We start from the raw sequence: 19,000 nt of genomic DNA on the forward strand, positions 1-19,000 counted from the left end.
GGCAGGGGTCAGCCACACCATCCAGGAGGCCATCCTAGGTGGATATAGCCGTGTTGAAGGGCGGCTGGTGTCGAGAGAAGGGGGAACGAGCTTCTCGTTCCTTCCTTTTTCTCATTGTACGGACGATACAGACGATACAGTTACGGCCGTCTACACAACATTGAGTCCAGTCGCGGGCCGATATCCTCACGGCGAGGATCTGAGGTAACACAAACTGCAGATTTGATTCTCGGACGTTGGCTCTGGCGTATGATGTCCTGTTATCCTTCAACTACCAGGTCTCTGGTGCACGGCACACACTTTCCGCTGCTCGGGTTTCGGGTAGTGGGCGGCTCCTTCCCGCTTTCCTACCTAGCACAGGGGAGGACCCGTCTGCCCTGATTTCGCATGTCGTCATCAAGTCTCTATGTGAGACGTTATGCAGTACCTGATTTATCGCTGTGCCAGGCGCGGGTCGTCCCGGATTGGGCCCTTAGAGATGGTACCCGTAGATTACCGTCGAATTTATCTCGCAGCCTCCCGTCCGCAGCGTACCATCATAATCTCTTAATCTTGGTCGTCCTTACAATTTCTTCAGTCCTTTGCGACGTCCTGGAGGAGCAATTGACACCCACTGCTCGGGTTACATACCATGCTTTTCCGCGTCTTGTTCTTTATACCAGCGCTTCTGTTTTTCAGTGGTACTCTTGGCCTTCAGCAGGCAAGGAAACACGATGATGATCTACCAGCGCAACCGTCAGGTCAGTGGTTTTGATTCAAAGCCCATGATGATGTGCTAATCGGGGCGCCCCGCAGGCTCGAGGTAAAAGCCTGGATATCCGTCCTTCTCCAATACCGACCGTTGACACTCATCCAGGCTTCCTCACCTGAAGCCGTTGTCCCTTGAGCAGGCAACGGCGATGAAAAGCCTTGCCCAAACATATCTGGCCACCATGGAGGACCTGGGCGTCGAAACCTGGTTGATGCATAGCACGCTGCTCGGGTGGTGGCGGGACAAGCGCGTACGCATTTCCTTGCCCCTACCACGGTACCGTTGCGACTTGACAACACTAAGACGGAAGTCCACAAGGTGCTACCCGGAGACCTGAACATCAGCGTACAGGTCTCAGAACTCGGCATATTCTTCCTCGCCGCATACTACAACATGTCCACGTTCTACTTCAAGAACCCCGACCTGCCAAATGGCCGTAAATACCTGCTGCAACTGAGCCGGCATGCCAGGGACCGCGATCCGCCCGAGGGGCTGGATCCAGTCGACGCACGGTGGACCGACATCGAGACTGGTCTCTCCATCGACGTGTACGCAGTCCGGTATAATCTGACCCACCCCGGAGGCGAGGGCATGCTGAGCTGCAAGGACGGCAGTGAAATCCGGGTAATATGTTCTGCTTACCCCATTTAACTCCTAGCCCCTGAGTGCCTCGGTCCAGGAGAAGCTGATCGAACCAGGATACGTATCTCTTCCCGCTGCAGAAGACGACCTTCGAAGGAGTTCCGGCCAGGATTCCGTATCGGTCCCGGGAGCTACTAGTCGCGGAGTACGGGGTGACGGCGTTGGATGAAGCCGGACAAGAGTAAGGCGCACCCTCGTGGATGCTTCACCCGCCAACTTCAGCTAACCCTCTCTGGCCGAAGCCTCCGGTTTGACGAGGACGGAACACAGGTGACGCTGAAGGGAGAATTGTATGCTTAATCCCGCGAGGACAGCAAGGCGTTAGCGTTAATGCAATAAATACCTGGCTCTGTAGTTTCAGTGCCCTATTTTTGACCTGGGCAAGGCCGGGAGCGATCCGGCTTGGCAGTCGGCTGCCCCAAGCGTAGAGCTATTCTGAAAAAACAAAATCTTATGGCATCCTCGGCAGTCGAGTTGCGCGCGTGATCGAAGCCCTCCATGTTCTTGTATGTTTTGCGTTCTGATGTTCTGAACCGCTGGGTACCTAATAACTAAGGTACCTTAGTGGGTTAGACCTAACTTACACCCCGGGCCGGATTGGCACGCCGCTTGGCAGCCCAGTGATTAGTGCCCCCCACATTAATGCTAAGTTAGTGGTTTGAACCCTGCAACATCGCGTGTTGACGCCCCAAAACGCGTCACACTGCCAAACTCCCATCTCCTCTTGGTTCACAGAGAGGTTGCCCTTTGGCGCCGCGCAGCTCCGTCGGAATGTGAGCTTAGGCTGCCATATCTACCTAATCAAGAAGATGGCGACCAGTATGTCCAATCCGTTTCGCTCTCGATCAATTGCTGGATACTTAAATACTGACAGGGTACAGGACAAGAGCGGATGCGGGACCGCATGCGCGGGGCAGGGTAAGACGATGCGCGCAGACTTGCGCAGCTTCGCGCAGCGCTCCCATGTTGACCAGGAAGCTAGGAAACACAATGTCGGAGACGTCGATTTTGGTTTCATTATCCCTGTTGCAGAGGAACACTTAGACGAACCTGAAGAGCCGCCTTTCACCGAGGAGCCACCTCGACCTCCAGTCCCAGTCCCAGCGCCGGTCCTCACCGCACGGCCGACCCCGAACACCTCCGCAAAGCGGAAACACCTCGATCGCGATGCCCCGCACCCGAGCCAGCCGACGACCGCACCGCCGACTGCCACCGGCCGCGATATTTATGACATCCCCGACCACAGCACCGAGGGCGGCAGCACAATACCCGCGCCGCCTTCCGCCATCCTAGAGCGATCCCCCTCCTTGCCTCGCCCGACTCGCCCCGCAGAACCGGCAGAGCCCGAAGCGGAAGACCAACCCATGATCGACGCACCGCCCGTTCCCCTCGACCAGCCGACGACCTCCACGCGCCCCGCCCAACGACGAACCCAACCCCCGCGCGGGCCCCTCTCCAGCGTCATCTCCGCCACGAAACGCCTCTCCTTCGACCCCTCCTCCTCCCCGCCCCGCCACCCCGTAACCGCCCGCGCCGGCCACGAGGAGATGGAGGTGACCGAGAGCCCCGCCGACGCCCCCGGCAGCGGCCGGCGCAGGCCGCTGCGCCTGGGCGCCGGCACGCCCGTCGTCGGGTCGAGCACGCTGCTGCACAAGGTGCTGGAGGATGTGGACGGCGACGGCGAGGGCGGCGAGGCCGCGGCGCTGGGGAGCTCGTCACCGATCGAGAGGCGGGTGAGGACGCGGCGGAGCGGGGAGCTGAGGCGCGCGAGGATGTCCGTGTCGGGTGCCGAGCCTGAGCGTGCAGCTGCGGCTGCGTCTGCGGCTGCGGCTGCGTCTGTGGTGTCGGGCCGAGCGGGGTCGGCGACGGATGGGTCGCCTAAGGTGGTGGAGAGGGGGAAGAGGAAGGGGAGGCCGCCAGGCGCGAGGCTGTCGGGGAGCAGCGTTGCTGAGAGCGAGGCGGTGGAGGGAGTGGGCGAGGACTCGACCGCCTTGGCGGGCGAGGATGAAGACGCCGAAGTGGGGGGTGCAACAGGAGGGGCAGAAGAACCGGAACAAGAGGAGGAGGCGGCGGAAGAAGTAGACGAGAAGGAGGCCGCGCGGCGGTTGGGGAGGAAGCGCCCTCGGAGGAGCCTGCCGGCTCCATCGCCAGAGTTGAACTCGGGGCTGATGGAAGAAGCGCGGGCATCAAGACGGCGCAGGAGGAGAGAGCCGGCCAGCCCCGCGGAGCAGCAGCAGCCTGCCAAGAAAGCGCGGAAAGGCAGACCGCCGTCGAAACCCCAACCTCACCCAGAACCCGAACTGGAACCGCAACCCCGAGCCCAGGACCAGATGAAGCCAAAAGCAGGAGTGAAGAAGCCGGCAAAGAAGAAGAGAAAGCCAGTCAGCGAGACGGACGGGGAGGAAGAGTCGGGTTCCGTCCCGGTGACAGTCCAGCGCTTCGCCAAACCGCGCGTCACTGGGGACTCCGGCGGCGGCGATCACGACCCAAGCGCCGAGCTGCTCAACGGCGAGATCCCGTTCGCGAACCGCGGAGGCGTCAACGCCGTCGATGTCCTTTCGAAGCTCTGCGAGGAGCTGATCGAGGCGTACTTGACCAAGCTGGAGGAGCGCGGGCGGGCGGCCGAGGACGCGGCGACCAGGAGGGAGCAGAAGACCATGTACCGGGCGCTGGAGGCGTTCCAGGAGGAGCTGCGGACGAGGTTGCTGGAGCATGTAAGTTTTCTTCTGCCGGGCAGACAGTGCGATGGTGTGGTGGTCTGGTGGCTATGACATGACTGCGAGAACTGACGCCGGCTGGCTGTAGACGATCGCTCTGGACACACTCCATGCGCTCCGCAAGAGGGTGCGGGCGGCGCAAAAGGAGAAGCTCGCGCTGCGGGACGAGATCCTGCGCATCCGTGCCGAGAGAGAGCAGGTGGCGCTGCGGATGGATGCGATACGGATCAGGCACGAGGCCGAGAGCAAGGAGGCTCTGGTGCGTTCTGCCTCTCCCCTTAATTTTTTTTTCTTCCCCTCCTCTTCCTGCTTTGGGTTTAATGGCGTTCTGACTGTTTGGCCAGCGTCACATATCTCTCTCGTCGGCAATGCACGACATCGACTTGGCGGTGGAACAGGGGCAGGCGGCGCCGGAGCTGTCGCCGGCAGAGCAGAAGAAGGCGGAGCTGGCGAACCTGGAGCTGCTGATCAGCCGCGTGGCGGATCAGGCATGCACCAAGAGTGACGGGGGCGGGGCGTTGAAGCAGATCAGGGAGTTCAATGCCTTTCTGGAGCGGGCAGCAGCCGTTCTAGAGGGCAGATAGGACGCGTCGCTGCAGCGACAATCAATACCAACGCGATGAAAGTATGATCTGATGAGCTTGGTGCTTGGTACCCATAACGCATGGTGGATGATTGTACAACGTATTATTCGTACAAAATGCCGTTCCAAGTAGATCAGATCATCATGTCGACTTCGGCCCAGACAAGGACGAAAACAGCCCCGCGAACTTGTCGAAAATGGTCTCCTTGCCCTCCGCTCTGCGCGCTTCCCTCTCCTTCGCCTGCTCTTGCCAGATTCCCTGGATCTTGGCCGCCATCTCGGCCTTCGCCCTATACTCGGCCCTCAGCGCCTGCTCCTCGGCCTCGCGATCCTCAGGCGGTAGCTTCTCCAGCTGCTGCTTCCAGGCCGCCAGGGTGGCCGGGCCCGGCTCGAGCCCGTCAGGCGCCTTATCCGCTGCCGGGGTCGGGCCAGCACCAGCACCAGCACCAGCAGCAGCACCAGCAGCATCCTTCCCAGCCCCGTCCAGAAGCGGCGGGAACACGGGCGGCTCCCTGCCCTCCTCGCGCGCGCGCTCAATCTCCCTCTCCTGGGCCAGCATGCGGTGGTACAGCTCGTCGGCGCGCATCTGGATCTCCTCGTCGGCCTCGGGGGTGCGGCCGGCGACGCCCAGGTAGCCGAGCGCCTTGAGCAGGCGGCTCTGCGCGGCGTAGCACCGCTCGAAGCGCTGCACCTCGGCGCGGCACAGCGTCGCGCGCGCGGACCAGCTGCCGCCCCGCATGCACTCGGCCCAGCTGAACTGCTCGTCGGCGCAGTTCTCGAGCGCCGCCCGCCCGATCTTCGCCTTGCGCTCCTTGAAGGCCTCCAGCACGTCCGCCAGCTTCTCGCTGTCCGTCTTGGTTTCTGCTTCGACCACCGATAGAGGTCGGTAGGTCTTCCACAGGTGGGCGTAGCGGCCGTCTTGGTAGAGGGATTGCGGGGGTACGGGTGGGGGTTGGTTCTGTTGTTGTTGTTGTTGGCTATCTTGGGAGGAGGTTGATTGTGTTTGCTGTTGTTGCTGGGGTGGCTGTTGCGAGCTGCTGCTGTTGTATTTCACGGGCGACTCCCTTTCCAGGAACTCGCGCAGCTTCGGGTCCAGCCGTCGCAGCGGGTCGGAGCTGCTGTTGTCGGAACCGAACCAGCCGTCGAACCAGCCCATTGTGTTGCTCAGGTTGATGCGCCTGTAGAATAAGTCGAAATTGGGCGGATGTTTCGATTGCTGGATGAGCACTGCTGTGGTTCACGTTCGCGTTAGCTTCCAGGTTCCTGAGATCGGACAAGCCCGCAGATTTTGGCGGGGTGCAGCGGCAGAACTCCCGTTCTGGTAGCATGCCAAGACGAAGCTAAGAAGTTAGAATCCACCTTCTCCAGATCGTGTGGGCCGATCAACCAACCTCCCCTCCTCCCCACCTCAGGGTTGTCATTCTAAAGAATCAGGGTTGTCATTTTAAAGAAGTCGCTCCCCACAACATCCCAATCGGCAAACATGAACTTGGAATGAGACATGGCCCGGTCTGGAGAGTTGAGAGATTGCGGCCACCCCTCGAGATGAGGAAGAGTGTGAGCAGAAGCGTAACTCATACGGCACGTCCCTCTTTCTGTTTCGTTGCTGCTGCCTTCTGTTTAGGCAAGCTCCGGCTACCTGCCGAATAACCCCCGAAGGCGCCAGCGACACTGAATCGCCGAGTCCGAGAGCAACATGTTCATTGTCCTCATCTGTATTTTTGCTATGGTTTGCCCTCCTCACCCTCGGTTCGCGCCAAAAGACGGCTCAGTGTATGCGACGCCTTGACCTCTCCGGTGCAAGTGGCAGCCGTCGACCGGGGCCGAGGTTTCACGGCCCTGGCGAGTCGTTTAACCTTATCTCAACCTGACTATTGCAGTATCGTACATACACTATGTACGGATGCTGTCGCTCGTGCATTGCATTGCATCGCCCTTCGCTAGCGATTTTGGTGGCTGCCCCTGATCGCCGCTAACATGGAGAGTTTGTCTCGGCGGGATGCCGGTTTCATCACTGCAGGGCTGCGTGTCAGAGCTCGCTCAGCCCCCCGGTCCCATCCCACCTCCTGCCTCGTCGAGCCGCAATGCCCAAGCCGGAGCATGAACGGATGTTCCAGAAGCGCACTCATCTCATGATGGGCGTGCCTGACAGCTTCTTGGCGGGACGGCAGCAGTGCCTGAGCCGAGAGGCGGCAACCCCTGTTGTCATGTTCCCATGAGCGGGATACGGACACTTGCCTGCCCTGCGTCTTGTCCGCACCTCTCGATATCGCTTCAGGGAGAGTACCGCGACCGAACCGGGGCCATGCCTTCGAGCAGTGATGCTCATGCTCGGCATGTCGCGGATCGCGTGAAGAGGTCCTGCCGCCATATATCCTCCTATTACCCGGCAGGCTCCTTGTTCACCTTGCCTTCGCGATTTGACCATCCATTTCCTGTGGTGTCAGCTCTCTTTCCTTCCGTCGTTCACTTCTTGACTGCAGGTCAGCGTAATTGTTTGCTTCTCTACGATCTTTACACGCCCTTCATCGATACAATCTTTAAGAGCGCCAGCTTCAGCCTGGCTTAATACTCACCTTACAATCCCCATCACAAGTGTACGACGCCGATGATGTATCTCTCAACGAGCACCTTCGTCACAGTGCTCCTGGCAACCGCCCTCCAGGATGTGGCTGCGGCTTCTCAGAGGAACAATGGCACGCTCTCAAACGCGGGCTCTCGCTCCGGGACGGGATCGGGGAGAAACTCGGGAACGCACGATGGGAACAAATTGCGGATACAGACCACTACCAACTCGGCGCAGACAAGTGGTGCAATTCCCCCCGAGGTTCTAGCGGCCCAACAGTCGAGTGCTGCTGCCGTTGCGTCCGCCGTCGCCGCCGCCAACTCCGCGGCGGCAGCAGGAGGGCTGAAGCAACCGCCGGGTTTGCAAGCCAACGCGTCGCCCGCCTCGCTTCAGCCCTTGCCCATCCTGGGAGCTGGGGGTGCCGTCGCTACGTCGACCGACTTGCAATCATCCGTGGCTGTGTCGTCGGTGGCCACCGTCATTGGAACGCAGCCGGCCGTTGTTACGACTCAGAGTGCGGCAGGCGGACTCAGGCAACCTCCCGGGCTCAGCAGTACTACGGCTGGCCTAGCCTTGAAACCACTGCCGAATCAATCAAACCTTGCGACTTCGGTATGTTTAGTCTGGGTGCTCAAGGGGTCAGGTCAGGAAACGCAGCTAAACCATCGGCTTGCGGGGTCTGCAGGTTGCTACGTCAGCCGCACCATCCACCACCGGTGCAGCTCTCGCCTCCTTTACACCCTTCAGCGGCGACACAACCGCGGCCGACATCGCCGCCGGCTCGTCAACCTCCACCGACGCGGCCGCCATTGGCTCTTTCACCCAGACCCCCGCCACCTCCGCCCTCACCAGCGGCGCCGATGCCCTCACCTCCGATATCACCCAGCCCACCAGCGGCCTGACCTCGCTCCCCACCGACGCGACCGCATCGCCCTCCGAGACCCTCTTCACCCCTCCGGGCCTCAGCGAGACCTCCGGCTCCGGCGCCTCCTCCTCGCCGTCCCTGAAACCCCTCCCCAACGTCGCCGGCGACTCCAGCTCCGGCTCCGGTTCGGAAACGACAGGCGGCTCGCTCAAGCCGCTGCCCAACGCCCTGCCCACCGACGTCGCCACCATCACGACCGCCACCAATGACAACAACGGCGTGCTGTCCTCCCTGCCGACGGCCGGCTTGACGTCGTCGGCGGAGGCGGCCCTGACGACGCTGACGACGGTCGACAACGGCGTGACCAGCACGCTGGTCACGGCCGTCGCGGCGCAGACGAGCGGCATCGCGCAGCTGGCGGGCAATTCCAGCAGCGCGAGCGCCACCGCGACTGCGGTGACCGCCGGGTCTGAGCGGGGCGCCACTGCTGGGGCCAGGGGCGTGGTCGTGGCCGTTGTGGCCGGCGCGGTGGGGCTGTTGAGCGTGTTGATGATGTAGATTTTGCATCCTCTTTTTTCTTCCTGGGGCTGGGTTCAGGGGACAGGGGATAACGTGGATTCGTGGCTGTGCCATATGCTGCTGGCAGTTAGAGTGGGTGACATTTCCTTTTGCTCTCTTGGTTCGCTATCTGGGATCCGTCTGTCTACTCTACTGAGCTACGGTCTGTGGCCTGGCTGATGGTGTGCGCGGCGGGATGGCGAAGGCTGGCAAGATACGGAGTCGCCGACTTGGAAGGGCCAATAAGGCAATGGTGTCTCTCGGCAGGGTCCCAAGAGAGCCCTGTTTATGATTGGGATGTGAATAAGGGAGCGGTACGGATTACAGTATTTGAGTGGTGCTCAGATAAGTGCCTGAACAATAAGAATATCAACGATTCGCGCGACCGCCATCAGGCCGGCAAATGGCTTACACGGAACCCTGCTTTCGATCACCCGCAGGTTTTCTCCAAGCTGCGGCGCTCTAGCTTACATCAGACGATATAGTGCCAGTCTGGTGCGTAGAGTTCGGTCAGCTGCCGTTCCGGTGCGTAGAGTTCGGTCAGCTGCCGTTCCGTGCGTCCGAAACGTGGGTGGTTTCGGGGGTAGGGGGGAATGCTTCCTCGGGGTTATGGAAAATTGCGTTATGCTTATATCTCGGCACATAGCCTTAAAATTACACAATAGGTAGGACTTGTCTGGTGAGATGGAGCGGACTGTTTCCAGTGCTCTGTGTATCGATACATGTGAGTTGGAAGGGAGCAGTGCGAGGAAGGCAGGGACGCTACCCAGCAACTTCAACTCCTGCGTAAGTCGGCCACCCCCCGGGCCTCTCTGAGAAAAGCCATAACGGACCCAGTTCAGCTCTGGCAGGCTTGGGCTGTCTCAGCGTCAATTTGAAGATCTCAAGGAAGACTGCGTTATGTTCATTCCTATCAATCAGGGAACGGCCAGCACATGTCTCAGATGTAGGCGCCATCTAAGACACTGACTGTCTCCCAGGATTCCAGCACACGGCTCAACCGTAAACATGGCCACCTTAGTGTTTGGGATGGCTTGCGCAAACAAAGCATCTGAAGACACCGAGGCACGAGAACCGAGGGTGGATAATGAGTTGCCAGCCAGAGAACTCTATCGTGTCATGTACATGTACCCCAACGGAGATGCTTTTGGGGGAAGGGACAGGGTACCAGCCACGCAGTGAATAGAAATCTGAACATGACCGATACCCAAAAGCCCAAGGAAGAAGACCAAGTAAGTCTACAACACAGGAAACGCCCTCCACAATAAATATCTCCCTCCTCCCAAGCCACCCCTCTTCCTTCCTCTTCCCCTCACTCCCCTGGCATGCCCAACCGAATGTTATCATACCGGCTCTCCGGATAGGCCAACCAGTTCTGCGCCGTGTCCAGCCTGCCCATCCCCCCGGCCAGCGCGCCGACCAAGCTCGCATTCCCGACCTTATCCCCGCTCGCCTCCCAGAACACGGCGCCGCCCATGCCCTTCCGGACCAGATATTCGGCCTTGGCCGCGGCGCTGCGCAGCGTGTCGTACGAGACCAGCTCGCCCGTCTCGGCGTCGAAGCTGTAGCTCGCGCCGGCCTCGTCGTCGTACAGCACGGCGGCGGCGCCCGGGCGCGGCAGGTCGCGGTACAGCCAGATGCCCGGCTGGAACGAGCCCGGGCCGACGCCGGCGTAGGGCAGGCCCAAGCCCTTGGTCGCCTCGAAGGCGCGCCCGTACAGCGGCAGGCCCAGCACCAGCTTGCGCGCGGGCACGCCGCGCCCGATGTAGTCGGCCACCGCCCGGTCCGTGCTGAACTTGGTCGCCAGCGGGTTGCGCGCGCTCGCGTGCAGGTTCGCCTGGTGGCCCGTCGTCGAGTCCCACGGGCCGGCGTAGTCGTACGCCATCAGGTGCCATGCGTCCAGCAGGGGGTCCATCGCTGCGACGTCCAAAGTGTTGTAGTTCTGCGGCCCCGCCGGCGCGGCGACCGTCAGTTCGAAGTGGTACCCCGGCGCGTGCGCGGCGGCGTATGCGTCCAGGGCCTGCCGGCATGTTTGCAGCAGCTGCACGAAGTTTTGGGCTTCGGCTGCGCTCGAGGGGTATTCCCAGTCGATGTCGAGGCCGTCGAAGCCCCAGTCTGGTTATGGGTTAAGCGGGGTGGGTGAGTTGAGTGATTGTGTTCTTTCAGGCCGAGCGGGCGTCGGGAACTTACCTTTCAGTAGCGTGACGGACGAGTTGCAGAAGCGTTGGCGTCCGTCCTCGGTTGCGGCAACTGGGGCAAACTTGGGAGAGTATGTCCAGCCGCCGATGGAGAGGAGCGTCTTCAACCGTCTGTGCTTCTTCTTGAGGATGTACAGCTGCTTGACACAGCCGTAGGCGTTCTGTCCCTTGTCGTTCCACGAATCCGTGGCATAGTGCTTTTCGAGGTCCGAATAGGAGTCGGATGATTTCCTGTTGGTCTTGTTAGTCGGGTGCGCCTGGCTCTGCCACCGTTTCTCGCACTTACACCTCTCCATCGGACCCGATGTCGGCGAAAGCATAGAGCACGTGGGTGAGCTTATCCGCTGGAAGCTGCTGGGGTTGGAAGTTGGCCCCATAGATGCCCCTGAAACCGTGAGCGGACTAGTTCTGGGCGACTTTGAGTCGGGGAACGAACCAGTTGGTGAAGTAGAGAGCATTGCGATAGGTCACCACCCTGGCAGTTGCGTTACCGCTGGCAACGGTTGCGTTTTCAGGCGATACAAAGAGTGGCATGGTTGACGATGGTGCTGGTGGAGAGTTGGTTGTAGCAGCCGCGGTGGTTCCCCCTTCCCCCTTGGAGGCCGCCATCTGCGTAGGCTCAGGCAGCCATACTGTTTCTGTCACCGTTGCGCCCTCACATTGCACTTGACCGTCCTCTCCGGGGCCGAGGCGAACACTCTTTGGCAAGGTCGATGCTGTGGACAGCAATACAAAGGGAGCGACGAGAAGGAAAAAGGAAAACAACATCTTGCTCTCCAGCCTGCGAGACCAACTCAGCTGTATGGACCGTAAGAAGGGAGGGGAATAAGGCCACAGGGGAGGACAGGGCCTGCTGAGGGGAGGTATAAGAAGAGTCAGTCACTGCCCTGCGCGCCAGTTCAAGGAATGTGTCTAAATGACTGTGATGGCGACATGACAGCGACCCAACCCAACAACCCTCGACAACTCAGGAATGGAATACCCCCACCACCACCACTGGGGCACTTAGCAAATGAAGTCCCACGATCACACGGTCCAGCACATGTTTGAAGCAACGGCCAGCCGGTGCTCTGCCAGGTTTTAGCCTGGGCCTCTCGGCCCGCAAGGGAAGATGAGGAATGTTTCAGCAAAAGTACGCGCGCGGGACACAGGTCCCTATCTCCAAGAAACGGATCGTCCCCTGGGGAAAGAGATATGGAAACGGACATGGCATATCGCGGAATGGGATATAGGCCATACGGACGGGAGATGATGCGGGAGAAGCCCAGACGGCATTACCACTCCATACATCCGGTTATACGTTATATGAGAAGAGGAACGATAACGGCCGCTTTGACTGCCTTATTGCCGTCGGCCTCTAAAGAAAGGGACGCCTGGCCGGATATCCGGGATTTCAGAAGCCTGCTTGGCTTGCGATATGCAGGAGGCCCGCAATCTTCGGTGCAGTCCAACGAAGCATGCAGGATGCCATACCGGTTATAGCTTATGAAGGCCGAAGAACCGGCAGTGGGATCGCCATGTGGCGCTCGGGAGATCGCAGCTGGCGATCACAGCAGGGAGATGCAAGCATGGCATAACTAGCCCTGCCGAGATTGTCATGCACTTCTGTGCAACTCACTGCTAGCCCCTTATGTCTTCACTTCACACCCGGACGACGACAACAACAACAAAAACAACCTTGGCATGCTACATACTATACATGCCCTAAGATTCCCTTTGCAAAAACCCTCCTGCGTCGATGAATGACTGGAGCCTCAACATCCAATATCCTCCCTCATTGAAACCGTCCCTATCCATTGCTGGTTTTCCTCATCCCCTCGCAGTTTCAAAAGCCAGACACCTGAGCACCGTAACGCCGTACCATGAGAGAACAACCTGAGGAGGTAACAACCAAGCTCCGAATATGGAACTCCAAATACGTAGGTATCGACGGCAGGCACTGCGTCTGACAACGCCAACCTCATGAGGTCCTTTGCATTCTACACCCACATCTCACCAAGCGTTCCCGATACTTATGTTACCTCACGTCCTCTTCAACCCTGCTGCACCTCCGTTGTCTTCTTTTCTGACACATCAGCCTGCGGTCTGCGATTTCACGTTAGCTCTCCCCTTATCACGAACCAAACCAAACATTCCCCAACGGAGATAGGTAGCGACTCACGCAGCCTCCTCCCCCTTCCCCTCCCCCTTCCCCTCCCCCTTCTCCGTCACCAATCCCAACCGCCCCTTCCCCTCCCCCTCCGCCTTGCCACCACCACCACCACCACCACCACCACCACCACCACCACCACCACCACCACCGCCCTCCAACCCCATCCACAGCACGGGCATCGCCGCAAACCCAACCATGACCCCGACCCAGCTGCGCCACCCGCCCATGGCCCACTCCCCGATCCCCCTCGCCCCCCCGCCCAGCACCTCGTACCCGACCAGCCCGGCCAGCGCCTCGGCCAGCACGACGACGGCGGCCGCGACGCCGCCGATGGCCAGCCGGAACCAGGCGGCGCGCGGCACCTCGCAGCGCACGACGAGGAGCCTGGCGTAGATCGCCGAGAGGGTGAGGACCAGCGCCGGCAGCGGGAGCGGGAGCGGTAGGGATGGGGATGGGGTTGTTGTTGTTGTTGTTGTTCCCGGGGCGAGGAGGCGGTGCAGGAGGGCCGAGAGGAGCAGGGCGGTGCCAAAGACCAGCGCGGCGTAGAGCAGGGCCAGGCGCACGACGAAGAAGGCCAGCGCGACGTCCCAGAGGATCTCGATGACCGAGTCCCCGGCTGGTTCGAAGGGGAGGAAGCTGTTGGCCATGGGCTTTTTCTTGTGTTTGTGTTTCTGTACAGAGAAGATTGTGGTAGGTTTTGGGTCAGCTTTGTTTCAAGGTAGGTAGGTAACTCTAAGCAAAGTGCGGTTGGATTCGAAGGGGCTGGCTTTTATGCTAAACCGTGAGTGTCGGAACTCGAGTATGTGCTTTGAGGTGTGGCTCTGTTGGGATGGGATGACTGAAGTATGATGTCGGTTCTCAGGGGCCCCTCACCCTGAGGGAGGGACCTTGGAGCAGTTACGGCCCGGGAGCTTTCAACTGGTGGTGTGATCCAGGACAATAAGCGGGCAACAGCCAGGAATCACGCCACGAACTCTGCGCAGTCGCGTTGCCTCAACGATCAATCACCTGCACCGTTCGTTGTGTCGCGGGAGCTTTCCTTAAAAGCCTGGACAGAGCCCACGTACCAGAGATGTCGCAACGGCGCAATCGCAGTGGCTCAGAGGACCTAGAAAGAGCTGCCAACGATGATGGGCACTCGCCAACTGCTGCGCTCACCTTTCTCGTCACTATGTAGCGGCATGCAAGGCCCTGAATCGAAGGACGTCCATGTTGCATGCTCTCCAAGCTACGGCGTATCTAACCATACAGCCAGCCAGCATCCAACCCGATGATACCTGCTCTATAACCGCCCCAAAACTCCCATCTACCAGTCGTGTTGGGTATCGTCTGCCTCCGTCCGGATGTGTGTCCTCTCTCTAGCGGCAACCTTCCTTAGATCGCCGCCTTCCCCAGCTTCTCTGCAAGCGCATCAACCTCCTTGTCCTTCACCTGGATAACCGGCTCCTCCTGCGCCTCCTCGGCCTCCTTGATAAGCTTCTCGGCCAGCTCTTCAGTGTCCGGCTCCCCTTCTTCTTCTTCTTCCTCCTCCTCCTCTTCAGCCTCCGATTCCTCCTCCAGGTCGCTCAGGCTGTCGAGGCCCCAGTCGTCCTCGACCACGACGTCGCCGGCCTGCTTCTCCTTGCGCGCCTCGAAGAGGTCCTGCAGAGCGATGATGGAGTCGTCCTCCTCGGTGAACTTGTTACCGTTCAGCTCCAGCTTCCGCAGAACGGGCAGCGCCTCTGCTGCCGCCTCGGCCAGCGCCTTGACGCCCTGGGCGGTGATCTCGTTGTACTGCAGCCGTAGGATCTGCAGCTTCTTGTTCTTCCCCTTGCCCAGCGCCTTGGCCAGCAGCACGCCGCCCTTGGCGCCCAGCAGCGAGTCGCTGACGCCCAGCTCGACGAGGTCGGCCCAGCCGGGCGCGACGGCGGCCAGCGCCCTGGCGCCCAGCAGCGTGAACGTGTTGTCCTGCAGGTCCAGCACCTCGAGCCGCGACGCGTGGCGCAGGCCCTCGCTCAGCAGGTGCGAGATGCCCTCCTGGCGGATGCCGTTCTGCACCATCTTGACCTCCCGCACCCGGTTGTGCAGCCGGAACGCCTTGGCCCACGCCGTCATGCTGCCGTTCTCGAGCCGGTTGCGCCCGCAGATGACCGTCTCCAGGTCCGGCACCACCTGCCCCTGCTTGCGCGCCTCCTCCTTCCTGGCGTGCAGCTCCGAGAGCGCGTCGGCGATTAGGATGCCCGCGTGCGGGCCCAGGCCGTTGTTGTTGAGGTACAGGTGCTGGAGCGGCACGTGCGCCGAGAGGAAGGCGACCAGCGGCGCCTGCGTGTTGAGACCGAAGGCGTTGTCGTTGAGGTTGATGGTATTGAGGTTCGGGAGGTTCAGGATCGAGGTCAGGAGCGAAGACAGCGCGGCAGGAATTTCGCTGAGTAGGCGGCCGGTGAAGATGTCGGCGAGATTGGCAACCTGAGGAAGTGTGTCGGCGGCGGTTAGCAGTTGCGATTTTGGGCCACAGCACAGCAGCTCCATGGCTTACCCGCAACGTTTTCTTGGTCGCAAGCACTTCGCCGAGTAACTTGCAAGCGCCAACGCCCAGCGTGTTGCCCAGCAGGTGCACCTCCTCAACATCGTCCATGGCGCGGAGGTCGGCAATGTGAGTCTCGAGGTCCTCAGCCGTGTCCAGTTTCAGACCCCTCCCCTCGAGGGAGAAGATCTTGGTCGACGGAGCCATTGTCAAGACAGTAGAAGCAATATGCAGGCGTAGTCGCCGGGATACTTGCAATCGCACAGCTTTGGCGTGAGTCGCACGAGGGGAGAAGTTGTGCTTTGCGGGATGGGGCGCAGGTGTCTCGACTCTGAACTCGGTATTTGTTTGTTATGGTGGGGGAGGGGTAAACTTCAGTGTCAGGAAGACCCTGCAGGTTGCCCCCCCTCCCAGGGGTGCCTGGTGCAGGCCAGAACACCGCAAGGCAGCTGACAGCTGTTGACAGTTGGTGGCTTGTGGGCCCCGTTCAGAATGCTGCTGCTGACCTCGCGCTGCGCGAGGATCGCGAATAAGCGTGTGCAGCTAATCGTGCTAACGATAAGCTATCCGCAGCGCTGGCGCTGGCTTGACCAGACAGTGCATGTTTGCGCTGCGCAGGATCTCATCCGGACGCTTAACAGATACCAGCTACCAGCCTCGCTTCCCAGTCGCTACACCCATCAACGTTGAACCGTTCGCCGTCAATTGTGCAGAACATCTCTTGCCCCGACCTTTATTCTCTTGACCTTGCCACAACCGCCCCTTGTGATCGCGAGTCCCAACCCTGACTGGGACATAGTGGCCGGAACGAGCGTCCGCCAACGGATCACACGCATCGAATCACCCCTCTCCTATAACAATGGCCCGAACAGATTCTCCAGTAGATGACTCGCCGCTCTCATCCATGTCCTCCTCCGAGGACGAGTTTCCCGACGAGGCGACCGAGGTCTTGGACGACGGGCCGCCCGCGAAGCGCCTCAAGATCACGGCCCGCTCCAACACGCCGTCCGCCGCCGCGCAGGACCATGACGCAGACCCGGACCCGCTCGAGGGCATGTCCGACGTCTCCTCGGACACGGACGGCGACGTGCCCAGCTCGCCCGTCAATGCGCGGCAGGATGAGGATGACTTCCAGGAGCAGATCACCGTCTGCGCCTGGGAAGGCTGCAGGGCCGGGGACCTGGGCAACATGGACAAGCTGGTAGAGCACATCCACAACGACCACATCGAAAGCCGGCAAAAGAAATATACGTGCGAATGGGTCGGCTGCTCGAGGAAGAGCATGCCGCACGCGAGTGGCTACGCGCTGAAGGCGCACATGAGGAGCCACACGAGGGAGAAGCCGTTCTACTGCTACCTGCCGGGTACGTCTCGGGGTTCTTCTTCCCGCATCAAGGGACTCCCCAACTCTTACTGACCGCTCCTCCCAGAATGCGACCGCGCCTTTACGAGGTCGGACGCGCTGGCCAAGCACATGCGCACCGTGCACGAGACGGAGGCGCTGCGGCCGTCCGATCCGGTGCCGAAGAGCATGCAGGGCGCCGCGGGCGCGGGCAAGACCAAGAACCTCAAGATCATCATCAAGACGCCGCAGTCGCACGCGGCCGGGCAGGACGACGCCGTCGACGACGGCAGCGCCGGCGACGACTCGTCCGCCGCCGACATGTTCACCCCCCTGACCGAGGACCAGGGCTTCACGCCCCAGGAGCTCGCCATGCCGCTCGAGCGCCTGGCCAAGCTGTGCCGCCTGCAGGTGCGGTGGGCCGAGGAGGAGGGCGAGCGGCTGCGCGCCGAGTGCGGCCGCTGGGAGGAGCTGTACAAGCAGGAGTGGCTCGAGAAGGAGGCGCTGCTCGACCAGGTGGTGCAGAGCGAGCAGGCCTGGTACGAGCAGCGGCGGAAGCTGCAGGGGGGTGACGCCGACGTCGCCGTGGCCGGCGGGGAGAAGTCGTAGTGGACCACGCGTGCTTCTGGAGAGCATTACCGATGCGTTGCCGAGGTCTATTCCTGGTGACCAGCGCTTGCAGCTTCGCGTGTGGAGAGTGGCACGTGCTGGGCAGAGTATCGTGCAACACATGCGATGCGTGGGCCGGCATGGAGGGCGACTGGGCGCCCTGACGGCACAGGTGCTGTCGACCCAATCGAGTGTATTTCCTAGGGCCTGGGCCGCTTGGTGGTTTCTGAATCAAGAAACCTCACTGGGCAAGGGGGGCGTCTGGTTGGTTTTGTTCACGAGGAGTTTTGGGAGTAACAAGGGCAGTGGGAGCGGGATAGATATCAGATGGGGTTTTGACGATTTCAACACTATACGAAAGGCACCACAAGTCGGCCTTTGGACCGTTAGTGAATGTCAATCTGAGGTGTCCTCAACCTCGGCTTGCTACGAAACATCCTCCCCAGCCAAGGAGGGGAGAGAGATCCCATTCCCAAGTGACACCCCAGACTGGGAGCAGACCAAGCCACCGGCCCAGCTCAGCCAGACCCCGCGCTTTGGCTTCAACCAACTTTACACCCCCAAACCCGACCACGACCAGTCAGTTCACCGCCGCTTCTTGTCCGCCACGGCGTTCCTAAACGGCCAGCCGCTCGTGCTCTTGTCCGCCCCCGTCCGCCGGCTCACCCGCCGCTTCCGCTCGCCCGCGAACATGAGCACCCACAGCCCGAGCGTCGCCAGCGCGCTCCCGCCCAGACACCCGAGCATGTAGGCCAGCTGGCCGGTCGCGTGGTAGCGCGCGTACGAGTACGCGGCCGTCGCCGCGTGGTATAGCGCGGAAACGAGCACGGCCGCGCTGGCGGTGGGGGTTGGCGCGGTTGGATCTGGTGCTGTTGGGAGGCCCGGTGGACGGGGGGGTAATTTAGCATGGGGATCGAAAGAGGTGGGTTAGGCTTGGGGGAGGATAAGGGGGGGAGGGGTGGAGGCTGGGGCCGGTGGTGGAGGACGTACCCTCTTTCATGGAATCAAGCGGGAGGGTGCCGGAGAGGACGAGGAGCAGGCCGCCTAAGGCGAGCTGGGAAAGGCCCAAGCAGCGGGCGAAATACTGCTCCAGGGCTGCATTGGCGACGCTGTATGGCGCGCCTTGCTGGGGCAAGTCGACGCGGAGAAGGGCGCTGACGAGGGAGGGCCAGATAATCAGCGGTACGGCTTGGGCGCCAAGCCAGGCCAGGCTGGCGACGCTGTAGGATGATACGGACTGAAAGTAGGTAGGATATGTTAGGTCTCATGTCTTGGGGATGAGGAAGGTGAATACAAGGGTCAGCTTACATCCATGGCTTCGGTAAAGTATCTAAGAGCTTATACTGCAGTGCTTGGCCCGAAGTTGACACCGGGAGAATGTTACATCCCGGATATGAGAGCAGCGGTATCAAAAACGGGCTGACTGCATCCCAACTCCATCGCAGTCTGCCCAGACTGGACCTGTTTAATCCGTACTTCACAAAGGAAGCTCGCGGTATCCCTGATGGCATGCT

At 60.8% G+C, this 19,000-nt stretch overlaps 8 protein-coding genes across 8 annotated transcripts; 3 read left to right on the forward strand and 5 right to left on the reverse strand.

Annotated features, from left to right (window-relative positions):
* The first annotated feature begins 353 nt into the window (after positions 1–353).
* On the forward strand, positions 354–1,806 carry THITE_2121977 (uncharacterized protein). Its single transcript, XM_003656764.1, has 4 exons — positions 354–740; positions 796–1,001; positions 1,070–1,375; positions 1,450–1,806. Exons 2-4 carry the CDS (start codon positions 933–935, stop codon positions 1,576–1,578), a joined length of 504 nt encoding a protein of 167 aa, XP_003656812.1. The 5' UTR covers positions 354–740; positions 796–932; the 3' UTR covers positions 1,579–1,806.
* Positions 1,807–4,542: 2,736 nt separating this feature from the next.
* Positions 4,543–5,996, reverse strand: THITE_2121980 (uncharacterized protein). Its single transcript, XM_003656765.1, has one exon. The coding sequence runs from the start codon at positions 5,847–5,849 to the stop codon at positions 4,836–4,838; it is 1,014 nt and encodes a 337-aa protein (XP_003656813.1). The 5' UTR covers positions 5,850–5,996; the 3' UTR covers positions 4,543–4,835.
* A 1,308-nt stretch (positions 5,997–7,304) lies between these two features.
* On the forward strand, positions 7,305–8,682 carry THITE_114830 (uncharacterized protein; the record flags this gene model as incomplete). The annotated part of the gene is made up of 2 exons (XM_003656766.1): positions 7,305–7,871; positions 7,945–8,682. 2 exons carry the CDS (start codon positions 7,305–7,307, stop codon positions 8,680–8,682), a joined length of 1,305 nt encoding a protein of 434 aa, XP_003656814.1.
* A 952-nt stretch (positions 8,683–9,634) lies between these two features.
* Positions 9,635–11,738, reverse strand: THITE_2121983 (glycoside hydrolase family 18 protein). The gene is made up of 4 exons (XM_003656767.1): positions 11,317–11,738; positions 11,167–11,265; positions 10,873–11,111; positions 9,635–10,797 (listed from the first exon to the last, which is right to left on the reverse strand). Exons 1-4 carry the CDS (start codon positions 11,646–11,648, stop codon positions 9,995–9,997), a joined length of 1,473 nt encoding a protein of 490 aa, XP_003656815.1. The 5' UTR covers positions 11,649–11,738; the 3' UTR covers positions 9,635–9,994.
* An 895-nt stretch (positions 11,739–12,633) lies between these two features.
* On the reverse strand, positions 12,634–13,679 carry THITE_2097275 (uncharacterized protein; the record flags this gene model as incomplete). Its single annotated transcript, XM_003656768.1, has 2 exons — positions 12,634–12,965; positions 13,042–13,679. The coding sequence occupies 2 exons, from the start codon at positions 13,677–13,679 to the stop codon at positions 12,914–12,916; spliced, it is 690 nt and encodes a 229-aa protein (XP_003656816.1). The 3' UTR covers positions 12,634–12,913.
* A 628-nt stretch (positions 13,680–14,307) lies between these two features.
* Positions 14,308–15,923, reverse strand: THITE_2121985 (uncharacterized protein). Its single transcript, XM_003656769.1, has 2 exons — positions 15,548–15,923; positions 14,308–15,477 (listed from the first exon to the last, which is right to left on the reverse strand). The coding sequence occupies exons 1-2, from the start codon at positions 15,740–15,742 to the stop codon at positions 14,407–14,409; spliced, it is 1,266 nt and encodes a 421-aa protein (XP_003656817.1). The 5' UTR covers positions 15,743–15,923; the 3' UTR covers positions 14,308–14,406.
* Positions 15,924–16,246: 323 nt separating this feature from the next.
* Positions 16,247–17,650, forward strand: THITE_163820 (uncharacterized protein; the record flags this gene model as incomplete). Its single annotated transcript, XM_003656770.1, has 3 exons — positions 16,247–16,899; positions 16,966–17,482; positions 17,560–17,650. The coding sequence occupies exons 1-3, from the start codon at positions 16,395–16,397 to the stop codon at positions 17,648–17,650; spliced, it is 1,113 nt and encodes a 370-aa protein (XP_003656818.1). The 5' UTR covers positions 16,247–16,394.
* A 190-nt stretch (positions 17,651–17,840) lies between these two features.
* Positions 17,841–18,999, reverse strand: THITE_2121987 (uncharacterized protein). Its single transcript, XM_003656771.1, has 3 exons — positions 18,795–18,999; positions 18,477–18,723; positions 17,841–18,355 (listed from the first exon to the last, which is right to left on the reverse strand). Exons 1-3 carry the CDS (start codon positions 18,798–18,800, stop codon positions 18,072–18,074), a joined length of 537 nt encoding a protein of 178 aa, XP_003656819.1. The 5' UTR covers positions 18,801–18,999; the 3' UTR covers positions 17,841–18,071.
* Between the last annotated feature and the right edge of the window lies 1 nt (position 19,000).

This window comes from Thermothielavioides terrestris, chromosome 5, assembly GCF_000226115.1.
Source record: "Thermothielavioides terrestris NRRL 8126 chromosome 5, complete sequence".
NCBI lineage: Eukaryota > Fungi > Ascomycota > Sordariomycetes > Sordariales > Chaetomiaceae > Thermothielavioides > Thermothielavioides terrestris.